Raw genomic sequence first — 14,167 nt, forward strand, 5'->3', positions numbered from 1 at the left:
GGGACAACTGCTTGGTTTTCGGAACTGTCCCGAATTTTTTGGGACGTCTGGTCACCCTAAGTGTTTTAAGTTTACTCTTAAATGTGGTGACAGTGTCTGCCCCCCAAACCCAGACTGGGAGCTGGTTCCACAGGAGAGGATATATCCTGCTCAAAGATAACTCCTAGATTTCTGACAGTAGTGTTGGAGGCCAGGGCAATACCATCCAGAGTACCTATATATTTAGATAATGATCCAGGATTTTATATCTTTAATGCATGCTTGAAGTTTAGCTAACTGACTGGTTTCGTCTGGCTTGATTGATAGGTATAATTGGGTGTCATCCGCATAACAGTGAAAGTTAATTGAGTGTTTCCTAATAATATTGCCTAGAGGAAGCATATATAAGGTGAATAGAATTGGTCCAAGCACTGAGCCTTGAGGAACGCCACGGCTAACTTTAGCGTGCCTGGACGATTCATCGTTAACATTAACAAATTGAGATTGATCAGATAAATAGGAGTTAAACCAGCTTAGTGCAATTCCTTTAATGCCAACTAAATGTTCCAGTCTCTGTAACAAGATGCTATGGTCAATAGTGTCGAATGCATCACTAAGAGCTAGTAAGACAAGTACGGAGACAAGTCCTTTGTCTGAAGCAATTTTTGACCAGTGCCGTCTCTGTGCTATGATGCATTCTAAATCCTGACTGAAAATCCTCAAATAAACTATTGCTATGTAGAAAGTCACATAACTGATTAGCGACTACCTTCTCAAGGATCTTGGAGAGAAAGGGAAGATTAGATATACTGTAGGTCTATAGTTGGCTAACACCTTTTTCAAGAGGTTTTATCAGAGTTACTTTAAATGACTGTGGTACATAACCTGTTAATAAAGACATATTAATCATATCTAGTAATGAAGTGTTAAGCATGGATAATGCTTCTTTAAGTATAGTTTGGATGGGGTCTAAGAGACAGGTAGATGGCTTAGCTGAAGAGACCTTTAACATTAATTGTTGAAGGTCTATAGGATAAAAGCAGTCTAAGTATATGTCTTATAGGTCTTGTCGTTCTTTCTAGTGATCCTGCATTTAAAGGTGAACCGTTAGTTGAGGGCAAGAGGTGATGAATTAAAACAAACCTCATGACCTCATGAGGTTTGTTTTAATTTGAGTTACCAAGGTGCTAGTTTCCTTTGCTTCATCATCTTCTTTTTGAGAGGAGCAACAGAGTCTAAAGTCGTCTGTAGCACCGTCTACAAAATTATCAATTTGGGAGGGACTAAAGTTAACATAAGAGTCCTCTGTTATATTAAGGCATGGCACTGATTTAAATGCTGTTGGAATAACTTCCTTAAATTTAGCTATAGCACCGTCAGGCATCTAGTGTAGAAGCTTTTATATAATTTTGTATAGTTGAGTAGTAAGAATTCAAAAGTTATTAAAGAATGGTCTGATAATAAATGATTCTGCAGAAATTCGATGCCATATGCCAGCACAAGGTTGAGGGTGTGGTTAAAACAGTGAGTGGCCTTATGCACACTGACTGAAACCAATTGAATCTAGTAGTGAGTTGAAAGCAATACTAAGGCTATCGTTGTCAACGTCCACATTGCAGTGGTTGTTTGAATTCCAATTACGTTCTTAAAAAGGTCCCATGGCATGAAAATTTCACTTTGAGTTTTTTTAACATTAATATGCGTTCCCCCAGCGGCTAGAAATGGCGATAGGTGTAAAGCATCTTAACTTAGCTTTAAGTATAGCTCATCTTTTGTTTACCTTTGAGTTAACTGATTTGAGGGACAGACACCTTGGTAATGAAACTATGAGTGGGTGACTGCTCCAACGGAAGCACAGAGAAGCGTGTAGCACTGCACCTCTGATTACTGATTTCAACCTTTGGTTGTCATGGTTTATGACCGATAATAGACTCGGTCAGATTTATTGATCGTCTCCGTCCAAAGTGGGATGAATGCCGTCTCTCCTAATCAGACCAGGCTTTCCCCAGAACACCCTCCAGATAGAGAGTCTGTGTCAGTGAATACCCGTGGTGGGAGGAACCGGCCACAATTCTTACCTGGCCACTTCAGGGTCCTGGAGGCGTTATTATAGATCCCACGCAACTTCTAGGTAAGTCCCGCCTTACGAAGCAGCCCGATTGGTTGGGGTTAGGAATGGACCTTGAGTAGTTGCGGGTCTTGCCTAGAAGTTGCGTGGGTTCCAGACGTAGGCTACAACTCCTTGAAGGGACGGCAGATTGCAGCCAATCTCCTTCTCAGCGGAGCGAATGATAAGCATAACTACTGCATGGGCTACATCGACGCAGTAATAATAAAATCACCTTCGACTAATTGGCCACGACAGACAGGATCTGTTATTTTTACGCATATACAGACATACATATATAACAGATACACAACTTGACTACCACCAAACTACAACTCTGACAAAAGTCTGCTTTTGGACACAAAAGTTTAATGAATCAACAATATTTGTATTTGCTTGTACAATAACAATTAGTGCAAACAATCATCAAGACAAGAGTTTGAAATATTTTAGGTCATACTTTAGCAGCAGATATGCAATGCAACACAACAGATTGACATTTTTAACCATACATCTCTAATCAGACGACCAGCACCAGCTCTTGTAATATTCTGATATTATAGAATAAATACACCAGGAGAAAAAAAGTGTGGGGAATCTAAAGGGCAGTTCATAGAAGATATTTAGAAATCAAGCTTAATATACATCAGTGTCAGCCATGTAAGAAACTTTGTATAACATTTTCCAGAACCTTCACCTCAGCATACCTCAGTGAAAAGTCAACCTGGCTGTCCCCTTGAATGTGCACTGGTTTATTCTAAAACATCTCTGCATCAACTCAAATTGAAGCAGTGACATGAACTGAAAAGTGTTGCAATATCCCCGCTTTCAATTGTATTTTTAAAGAAGACAACATAAGTGCCCGGTTGGCACATATGCAGAGGTTTATTCCTCGACGCAGAAGGTCCAGGGTTCGAATGCGACCTGTGACGGTTTTCCTGCATGTCTTCCCCCTCTCTCTCCCCTTTCATATCTCAGCTTTCCTATCCAATAAAAGGCAGAAATGCCCCCCCCCCCCCCCCTCCAAAAAAAAAAAAAAAAAAAGAAGGCAACATAAAAGTGAATGAAATCATTTTGAATGATGTTTAAGTATTGGCAGCTGATCCTTTCATTCACTGACCAAAAAACATTACATCTTTTGTCATACCAAAGAGACACATTACTTGATTTTTGACTTGAATAAATACAAATAAATAAATATAGGGTGTATGCTGAGATGTCAGTATGCCGGCATTTAGGAGATTACATAATCAAAAACGTAAGTATATAGCAATGTCAATCAAACATGGCTTCTGATCCTGAATAATGGGAACATTTTACCATTACATCCACTGTCTGGCATCTACAAACAGATTGACAACGTAAGCAGCAATTGAAAGTGTTTCAGTTAACACGGGGTGATTACCACTAACACAAGGTAATGATTTGATAGTTAAACATCAGCATAGTCATAGCCGACCAATGATCAGAAATCCCCACTCCTCCAAAGGATACTCAGACGTCGATCCAGAGTATCAGTAGAGAGACAGAGTAATCAGCGGAAACAAAACAAGGGGCATTCAAGCCACACATAATATTATCAAATTAAGGTTAAACTGTAGTGTCACAGAGGTTGCTATGAGATATAGGGGAGGGTGACAAAGTAAAGAGGGGCTGAGGCTAAAGTGCTCCTTTAGAAGATTTGTTGCTCAAAGAGGATCTTCTCAAATCCTTGTGGAGCTGTGTGATAGAAGTCACTAAACTGGCAGTCTAAGATGGCACTGTCATCCACTGGAACAAAAGAAGGGATAGGCATTGTATACATTAGCAGTATTTAAGGTATTAAAAAAATGTAAAAAATCTCATGTATTGTTCATATCCCTGTTTCAGTATTTCTTTTAAAGTTAACGCATGTAAATTATGTCAGATATTCAAATCCGAGATGCACGTTATTTTGGTTGCACCATTACATCAAATGTGTGATGCTCGGCCACATAACTCAATTTTGTTTTTTTATATTTCTCAGTTAAAATCATACATGTACCCAGGATTCCCTGGGAAGCCCTTTTGATATTGGTAAAGTAAAATGAAACTGAATTGATGTCATATCTTACTCTGGGGTAATATGATAAACAAGCAAACATTCCAATATTTAGGTATTTGCTCTGCAGAAATGAGGTCAAATGCATTCAAATGCAAATGAAATCGGTCCTTAGGTAGAGAAGTAGCATGTTCTCCAGAGCAAACACTTTCCAAAGCCAACACACATCCACAGCATCCTACTGTGACCCGGTTTTGTTTACCAGTTGTCAATCTGAGGTGTGGTTACAGCAGAGGTGATGTTTGTACAGTAGATCTCTTTCCTAACCACTCATCTCAAAATCAAGTCATTTACTGTACGTGTCACGCCTTTCTAAAGAGCTGCTTAAAAACAGAAAGCGGTTCCCCAATGGAAACTCTGAAACATCCTCTGTAAACTGTGCTAAAACCAATTGGATATTGTTGCAAATTACAATATAAGAATGCAATCATTAGTTCCAAAAGAGCAATAACAAAACTAAGAACTATGCTACTGCAGCTCCTGGAACTAACTTGGTGAAAATTACATTTTTGGTATGGGTAGCTTACTATTTTAAGGTTTTCCATTACCAGCTTCTTTAAATCTTTACATTTTTATTCAATCTAAATATAGACTCAAGGTGCAATGATTGGATAATTGAAAAATATATATTTCATGGCATTAGTATTCAATAATGCACAGGTAGTCGCAGTTTGATTTAAAAAACAAAACAGATTAACACAGAGTGAGAGTGGAGCATGTCCCTATTGCCATAGCTAAGAGCTAAGTTTATGTAAACACTTCCTAGAAAACAGTGAATTTGCCCTTAAAACATAAATGATATTACTGCACACATACAACACAACAGGAATTTATTTGGAAAGTTTGAGATTATATTTATTAAAGAATCCAGGGGGACTTTCTGATCTGATGGATGCATTTCTCAGCTCAGAAATATTAGCGGTGCTTTACAACAGAGGGTGTTCGCACAAGAAAGCTCAGACAAATGAGTCACTGGTTACAGTTTGTCTGCATTAGTGTCGCTGTAGGACAGGAACAGGCAAAGCTGCCACTAAGTACCAGAAGCTTACATGTTTTCTTTCCAACATAAAGTGGTCAGTTGATTTCACTGGCTAGCTTAACACCAATCCGAGAGGAGAAGCTAGTCAATGAAATCACCCTTTGACCAGAATAAAACCTGCATGTCCTAAATCTCTGTGACAAGGCTGCCCCTTCCTGCTAAAGACTTTGTTTTGATTAGACTTCATAACTCACTCTTGGATGTGTGGAATCTGTTTAAGGTCAAATATGCAAATAAAAAACGTTTAAGTACAAGAGCCCAAAATGAGCAGTGTAATGTAAAAAAAAAAAATAATGCAGAAATACAGCCCTCTAGTGGAATAACATTGTAACTGCCATATTGGCATTTCTGAGGAAGCGGTTCGGCAATCAATAACGTTTCATAAATTGTTACAACTGGAACGCTTGTCAAAATAAAATGATCCGGAGACGACTTGGTAACAAGTCAGCCTATCAAGCCAACAATGAAACTTACCGTAAACAACAGGGTATACAGTGCCTCGGATCCCTGAGGCAGGACAATGCATGTTCTTTCCATTCAGATATAAATTCAGCTCCACGTGGTCATATGTGATGCCCTGAGGAACACAAACAAAACTTGAATTAATCTTAGAATGTCTGCATGGGAATATGACTGCACATTTAAAACAGGGTTTAATTGTCAAAAAGTAACCTTCATATGTGTAACTTGGCTATTCAAAGTTTGTGACTGTAATCTATTTAAAATATAGGCGTTTAAACTATTCTTTTTTTTCCCAGCACACGTCAAGAGGAGCAGGAAAACCTTGGGAAAGGCAAATAGCGTAGAAACAAAACAAGGTATGCATATGTTTTTATCCCACAGTATTAGTTTCTTTCCTCTACGTCCTGCAGTTACACTTTGCAATTACAAAAACAGAAAATATTTTCTTGTGGATTAAACATGTTGCTACCTTTTTTTTTCTTCTTTTTTTTTTTAAAGACATCAATGGCTTTGTAAAAACATTATATTAGTCATCTGCACATAGAGGTTCTGCTGATTGAACACGTAAGTTAAAGTAATGAATATGCACTTAACGGAGCAGAAAATTAGTGTAAGACTGGCCTTCATGGTAAACTCTTTTGCCAAAGATTGCACTGAAATGAGTGGGAGTAGCTTGAATCAGTCAAAAACCATTGATAAAGGCCTGTGTTCTAAAAAAAAATATACATTAGTGCTGAACAGTCAGTTTGTATTTCGTGATCATTGTTCCAGGAGTCAGTGATAAAGTGAATGGGTCAACAATGTATGTGGGTTTTGCACACTGCTCCATGACCCTGCAGGCTATTGGTCAAAAGCTTGCATGCGTCGCTCAGTGCTGGCAGCATCTTATCTTGTTCTTTTATTACAGTAGAACCTGCATATACACGTTGGAGGGCCTCCATTTCTGAGCCTGAACTAAATGAGCAAGAATCACTCAATTTAGGCTGTGATAATAACACAGTTTACTGACTGACAGATTGGCCGACCTGAATTTGACTCCAGGAGAAAATACCTTAAAAATATAATATAATAAGTCTCCAGTACTGCCACTAAAGGACTTAAGGGGTCGCCAAAGTCACCAGGTCTTAAGTGCCAGTAGTAATAGCTTTATGCTGTTTTGGTTTCTTCATTAGCAGGAAGCTATAGTGTTATAAAATATGCATGACAAGAAATAAAGCAGGACAAAATGTTTTGATGCATTTATATTTTATGTTTGGGAAAAGGACAAAACAAGATTTGTCTTACCATGTCAACCACTGCTTTGTGCAGATAATGACATGCTTGCTGACAGTGATAGACAGAGTCCGCATGAGTTTTAAAACAGCTTCCGTCCACCCCCGCTGGGTTTTGTGTTGCACCCGCAGGATTTTCTGCTGCGCCAGCCAATAACCGCAATCCATGTTTTTTCAGGCTCAACTTCTGTGCTTATTAACTTCATATTTTACTAAATTATTTCTTAGTCCTGAGTGACACGAATGATGGTTTGTAAAAAATAATAAAAAAAATCCAAACAATAAATGATGTCTCGGTATAATGAAAAATCTGTTATAATTTATAAACTGATGGCAAATAGCAATTTGGTGCACATGTGAAAACAGAAGGATATACAGTATGGCCCATATAAGACCAAGTATTACAATGTGACTGGTTGCAATTAATTAATAATAAACAGTGTTGTCATTTATTTGACAAGATGTAGATTCTGAGAAAAATAAGTTATTTATGTTAAGCTTTACAAGCAACTGGCAACACTCATCCAAAGATTAAGCCATCAAAGCTAAATTCAGGATCAAATAAAGTCATACATTTTGCACTTACCACAATGTCACCCTCCTGAGGAAGGCTGTTTGCGGGTAGGCGATTCTTCTCTTCATTATTGTGGTACACAGACCCATCATGCCTCAAGACTAGGCTGTTTGTGTCTCTGCCCATAGGCACTTGATTAAGATTCACTTTCTGCGTAGCCACACCTATTCCCCACACACCTGAACACAAAGCACTTTTTTTTTTTTAAATGTTAAAACACTTTTAACCATAAAGATTAAAATGTATTTATATTTATGACAAATGCCAGCTGCAATAAAAAAAAATAATAGGCAAGATTTGCATGCATAGCAAATTTGCAATCGAATGCTAGTAAAAACAGTATATGGCTAGTGTGGAGCTGCATGTGTAGCTTTACTTGGTCATATATGTAAGAAAGCTAATTTCTTGTGCTTCAAATGCTGTCTTTGTAAGTGTGAATAATTCCACTAGTGAGCATGCAGTCACAAGACGGTGTAGCTAGCTACTAAAAACAGATGCTCTGGATGCAGCGTGTAAGTATCAATAACTCCCACTAGGAATGCACCAGAAAATGTCAATCTATCTGGCAAGAAAAAAAAGGCAGCAGAAACAGCCAGAAGCCAAGCTCTTACCAGTGGACTGGATCTTAAACTCAAAATAACTTTTGTTCTGGTGCAGAGGAGCGTTTGCCAGACAGCCTCCAGTGCCACATATCCTCCGGCCACTCTTCACAATGACAACATCTGTGCCTGCAAAACAAAGGCAATAATACATCTTGCTGTTAAAACACATCTTTGAAAATAAAAAATTTCATGTTGATTAATCTGCCAATTAATCGGCTTTTAATTAATCAATTGTGAGTCTATATAATGTCAGAAAATGCCCATCACTATTTCTTTGCCATTTGTCTTTGTCACAAGAGAACAATTTTTCAATCAAAAAGTCAGGTAAAAGCAGCAACAAAGCTGGAAAAGATCTGTGCTTGATAAATGACTGAGGATTAAATAGATTAGCAAAATTGTTGCTGGTTATTTCTTTTCTGGATCAATTATTCAACTAATTATTTCAGCACAAAGCCAGTTGCTGTTGGTTTATTTAGGTTAATCGGGGTAAAAGAATTTGCTATTATAAGAATATGGTCAATAACCAATAAACCAGTTGTTGTATTTGAATAAAGCTTCAGTTGCATTATCCTTGTGAAATGTCTTCAAAATGTAAGATGAATCAAAATAAACTGTGGTCAATCATACGTTAAAGTCCTGTCCTGTATGAAAATATCCAAGTGCACATTCACTGAGAATAGACTTTTCAATGAAGTAGGATACATACTGTTGTCCATTACTTATAATTTTAAATGTAAATAATGTACATACTCCCTACTTTCTGGATTTGTAAATAAGGGAGAAAGAGTAGATACACCAGATAGGCCAAACAAAAAAAAAAACAATTAATAAAAAAGGTTAAGAACAATACTGAATAAAATAAAAGTAAAAATGAATAAATAAAAAAGGGGTGAATGTCAATGACTTATCAATGAACCAATTGGTGCATTTTAATATATATTTTCAACTAATAATTGAACAAAAACATACACAAATAATTATTCAAAAGCAGAATAACGTTACTTTTATATGCCTGAAAAATGTGTGGAAGGGATCTTTAAAGTTTAGTAGGAGAAATAAATGAGATAACGTTAGCTGTCACCCGTGTATTGAGTTTAACGTTACAGGAGCTAGCTAAGCGTTCAAATTTCTGGAGTCGCCCTGTATTTAAAAAAAAAATTTAAAAAAAAGATAATAACCTTGTAGAACGTGTATTAAGGAGGATAATGTTATAACACACAGCTGCAACCAATCCATGCGACCAAAAACACATTTAACTGCAAAGGTTGCAACACCACGAGCAGCTATCGGTTAGCTGACTGTTAGCTATCATGCTAAAAGCGGAAGTTGCTCATTTGTAGACTTCAACCGTCTGTACAACAGCTGTGATCTTACTTACCCATGTGGTGAGTATCTAACTGAACAGTAGGCATTTCTTTAAGGGGAATATGCCCCGATCCGCCATCTCCGCAGCAGCCTAGACAACACGTAAACATCGCAGCCATTCTTGCTCCCGATACTAGCTAAACAACATCCGGAAACAAACTCATATACCATCAAACCAAGGAGAGCTTGGCATTAAAACGTCAGGCTCCACTTAAGGCCGTTACACAACAGCGACGCATGGCGGCAGAGTCTGGAGCTACATAAGCCCCTGCTACCCAACTGTATCCAATCATAGTGGCTAAGATAGGCAGTTGCTCCTGATGGCATGGAAACAAGGGAAGAAAATCAAGGTCAACATTTCTACACGTGACTAAGTAACTATTGGGTATCGATGTTACATAACCACAAGTGAGAAGAAAGTGATAAAATGTATCGTTTATTGGGCCAATGCTGAATTTGTGATAATAACTGAAGAGCATCCTCAGAGGCTGAAACATATCCTGATATAATGAATTGCTTATGTATGATAGTGGTCAGATCTGTCGGTGCCAAGATAATGTGCCACTTGTCCGCTCAGTGCGACATAGCATTGCACTTTTTATATCAGTTGATGCAGCTGGGCGCCTTCACGTGCACCTTTTTATCGCGTTAAATGTTTACAGATGCATAGGCCTATATGACAAGTAGCCACACAAGCGAATGAAGTGGGTTAGTGTAAAAACATGAGACGCCAAACTGGAACTAAAACATGGTTGACAGTTTTTCACGCTGTAATGTTTTGCATAGCAACAGCCCCTCCCCCATTCGACTGGCAGGGATCATCTGGAAATTAACCAGCAGGGACAAAAACGTGAACAACCCGATGTCCAAAATTAAACACCTCCAAAAAAACTTGAAATGTCAGTAGCATTGGTGTTAGTGGCATTATAGTACACACGTTGATTCACCTGTGTGCAAATACGAATAGATTAGTGTATTTAAATGATCTGTGCGCCACCGAAACGGTTAACTCGATACCCGGAAAGGGCGAAGTCTGCACAGCAACAAGCGCCATGATTGCGTTGCACTGTGCGTCTCAGCAGCTGGTGAGTGATTCTTTTGGTCCAGTAGTTGCATGTTACTATGCGCTTGCAAAATCTGTCACAGCCCTAGTTCAGTGCCTTGCCAACAGGAGCAACGCTAACTCGAACCCTGTTTGTCGATAATTTGTCGCATTGGATTGGTTACACGGCGGTAATTTAGGGCTCAACTCAGCTAACCACTGCCCTGCTATTCTGTAAAACAAAGCTAGGAGAAAATAGTTTGCTGCTGTTGTAGTCTACGTTTATAAAGTAATTTACAATTTTGCCTTGTTTTGCGACGCAGTTTTACGTTTCTTACAACGCCAGCTGGTTTACAGAAATATATTATAGAGCATGATGTTATTTAACGTTCTATGGTCGAACGGAGTCTTAGGCAGAGCTCATGCCAACCTTTTACGCGGGCACAGCGATGCAAGTCAGTTTCACTTTCAGGACGGGCATACTCCACACACAGCTGGGACATGACTGCAAAATCTGTATCCTTCGCGATTCTGCAGCATTTTTGTGTGTAATTTGTTCCGTGTGCTGCATTAGGGCAGCATCCCTCTGAGTGTGGGTGCGTATGTAGCCTGTTTTATTAAGTGCTGATTTATTGGGTCGTCTTTACTTTCATTAAGCACCGATTTGACGGCTGGATAATGTGTTTACAGGATACCATGGAGCAGCTAGAAGAGGAACTTACGTGCCCTATCTGCTGCGGTCTCTTCGAGGACCCGCGGGTTTTGCTGTGCTCGCACAGCTTTTGCAAAAAGTGCTTGGAGGGACTCTTGGAGGGGAACCGAGGTCTAGCTTACAGGACACCTTTCAAATGCCCCACATGCCGCAAAGAGACCCCTCACAACGGCGCGAACAGCCTGCAGATCAACTACTCTCTACGCGGAATAGTGGAGAAGTACAGCAAAATAAGGGTTATGCCTAAGCTGTCAATCTGTAAACAACACTATGGCCAGCCTCTAAACATATTTTGCGCCACGGACTTAAATCTAATTTGTGGGTTTTGCGCAACAACAGATGACCACAAAGGGCATACATTCTGCTCCTTTGAGGATGCATATGAACGAGAGAAGGAGGCGTTTGAGGAGCTGCTTCGCGGGTTGGAGAGCTGGCAGAGCGCAGATGTCCTGTCCTGCCTGGAGACACTACAAGCCAGTAAGAAAAAGGCGCTTCAGTCAGTGACCAAGGACGCAGAGAAGGTAACAGACTATTTCGACAAACTCATCAGTACCATCGAATGCAAAAAGAATGAGATCCTCTCGGATTTTGAAACACTGAAGCTGGTGGTGATGCAAGCATACGACCCGGAGATTGCCAAACTGAGCGCAGCGATGGAGGAGCATAGACGTGCGCTCAGCATCGCTGAGTCTTTCAAGAGCATCGCCGACCCCCTGTGCTTTCTGCAGCAGATGCAGGAGTTTCGGGAGAAGTTGAAGGTCCTTAAGGAGACTCCCCTGCCCTCTCGGAAAGACACGGACGTCGGTCCCCTTGTGCGCAATTTCGATGTTAAAAAGTGGGACTCACTGAGGCTCCGAGAAGTGGACAAGATCGCAGTCCCCCACGAGAGTGGCTCCTACCGAACGGGGGGTTCACGGATGGCAGCGCCAAGATGGATCGCCTTATTTATGGGTGTGTTACTGCCAACACTACTCCTGCTGCAGCCGCACAACCTTGAAGCCTACGTGCCCTCGCAGATTGAACCGCTTCTCACTGCCGTTTCCTCGCACCTTACTCACACTGGTGTGTACCTGCGGGAAATGACAATGTACACAAGTTTAATGGGTGCAGGTCAGGAATGTATTGCTAACTTAATTGACTCTACCGTCAGTTTTATTGGCAGTTTTAATTACTAGCCTGTGGCATCTCTGCCATGCACTCACAGCTACAAATTGTGCACCAAGTGACACATGAGGTGCTGGTTGAACTAATAACAGCTATATCGCACCTGAATACATGTGGAAGCACTTGTTTACCTAATTGTTTACCATGTCTTTTGTTATTGCCCAAGCTCCAACCTCAATGAAGCCATAGAATCAAATATAATCAATCTATAATCCACGTTATATAAACGCTATCGATGTGCAATCTCCTTTCCTTCTTTTTTTAAATACGTCATGACCAGTGTATACCTATATCCAGGGTGATCTTGATAAATAAAAACACTTTCATGTTCCGTTTTTTTAGTGAGAAATGCCAAATCAGCCAACTATTTAGAGATACAAGTAAGTGTAATAAAAAGAAATTAACAGTGTAATCGCTGGCCTCTTCCCTGCAGAGCGCGTCCGCACCACAGTGATGCTGCATCCTCTTCAAGGTTACAAACGTTGCATAACAGGGCCCGTGCGAAATATTCACCAGGCTGCAGACACAGTGGAGGAGGAAAAAAAGAACACTGTCCATGATTATGATGTTTTAACGAAACCCTAAAACTGACAGCTGTATTTCCCCTATTACTGATAACAAAACGTAGGTAAGGGTACATGATTGTCACGCGTGCTGGGCAGTCACTTTATTTCTACACAAGATCTAGGCTATTTGCGGAGGTTCATGTGACTCATTCGTTGCGTGACTTGTCCGACCTAAAGTCAAACATCTGCAGCCTGTTACAGTCTATTTTCTGCTATGCATCTGAATTGGTAGAAAACTCACTTGTTAGCCGAAAATCAAAATGCAATTATGTGGGCAATTGGAAGTTATTCAAATATTTTTTAATTCAGGGTAGCTCAGTGAGACTTGTCTTATCACAAAAAAATGGTCTTTATTTAAATAGGTCAGAGCAAAAGAACAAGCAGTGAATTGTGCATTGATCATTCATCCTTCTATTTATTTTTCTGAGTAGAGCTGCATTTTGAAAAAAAAAAAAAAAAAAAGAAAATCCTAAAGTCAGACCACAAAGTGAATCCGTGATGTCAGCACTGACCATAATTCAGGATGTACGTCATGTCACGCATATACATATATAGCCTTCTGTTGCCAGGCAAAGATAGGATCAAAATAAATGTACCACTCTACATTAATATTTGAATTGCACGGCACGCAAATTTAAATATAGCCTGAAAAACGTTAACTTCAATAAAATTAAGAATTTTTTTTTTGTGAATGACTAAAGGTCGTACGGTCAGCCATTTACATCAAAAGTAGCCTATAGGCCTGTGGTGAGTGTTAATACAAATAAACTTCAAGTCGCCATCTATTCGATCAATCAATATGACTTAAAACCCAGATAAGTGAATAGCCTTTTTAGTGTATCTGGATACACTCAATAGGCTACACACTGGAGAAGGTCCCGCACACTTTTACACCGAGGGTCTAATGGCGATTAATGTATGAACCCCTATTGTATTACTCCTGTGATTAAATCATCTTTATCTGTTATTTCCTGTTATAATATTCATTTTACACCGAAGTTAATTTTTCACTTTTTCTGGAAAACGTGGTTGCAAATTAAGTACAAGAGAAAACAAAACGGACGTGTTATTCTACAATAATACCTGTAGACTAGTTCAAATATGTACGGCCGATATAATAGCAGGTAAATGTGTAAAGTAATTACAGCATTAACAGGTGTAAGGCAAAATGTGGAATTTCACGCCGTACATCATCAAGGCTGCT

The 14,167-nt window shown here is 39.5% G+C and overlaps 2 protein-coding genes across 3 annotated transcripts; one reads left to right on the forward strand and one right to left on the reverse strand.

Annotated features, from left to right (window-relative positions):
- Positions 1 to 3,103: 3,103 nt before the first annotated feature.
- spryd7b (SPRY domain containing 7b) lies at positions 3,104 to 9,667 on the reverse strand. The gene is made up of 5 exons (XM_078262231.1): positions 9,493 to 9,667; positions 8,124 to 8,240; positions 7,525 to 7,691; positions 5,680 to 5,782; positions 3,104 to 3,856 (listed from the first exon to the last, which is right to left on the reverse strand). The coding sequence occupies exons 1-5, from the start codon at positions 9,596 to 9,598 to the stop codon at positions 3,759 to 3,761; spliced, it is 591 nt and encodes a 196-aa protein (XP_078118357.1). The 5' UTR covers positions 9,599 to 9,667; the 3' UTR covers positions 3,104 to 3,758.
- A 659-nt stretch (positions 9,668 to 10,326) lies between these two features.
- Positions 10,327 to 13,930, forward strand: trim13 (tripartite motif containing 13). Of its 2 annotated transcripts, none has more exons than XM_078262229.1 (2): positions 10,327 to 10,564; positions 11,212 to 13,930. In XM_078262229.1, the coding sequence occupies exons 1-2, from the start codon at positions 10,532 to 10,534 to the stop codon at positions 12,406 to 12,408; spliced, it is 1,230 nt and encodes a 409-aa protein (XP_078118355.1). In that variant the 5' UTR covers positions 10,327 to 10,531; the 3' UTR covers positions 12,409 to 13,930. The 2 variants fall into 2 exon arrangements, with proteins under 2 accessions (XP_078118355.1, XP_078118356.1); XM_078262230.1 differs by lacking the exon at positions 10,327 to 10,564 and adding an exon at positions 10,574 to 11,117.
- The last annotated feature ends 237 nt before the right edge of the window (positions 13,931 to 14,167 follow it).

Source organism: Sander vitreus, chromosome 11, assembly GCF_031162955.1.
Source record: "Sander vitreus isolate 19-12246 chromosome 11, sanVit1, whole genome shotgun sequence".
Lineage (NCBI taxonomy): Eukaryota > Metazoa > Chordata > Actinopteri > Perciformes > Percidae > Sander > Sander vitreus.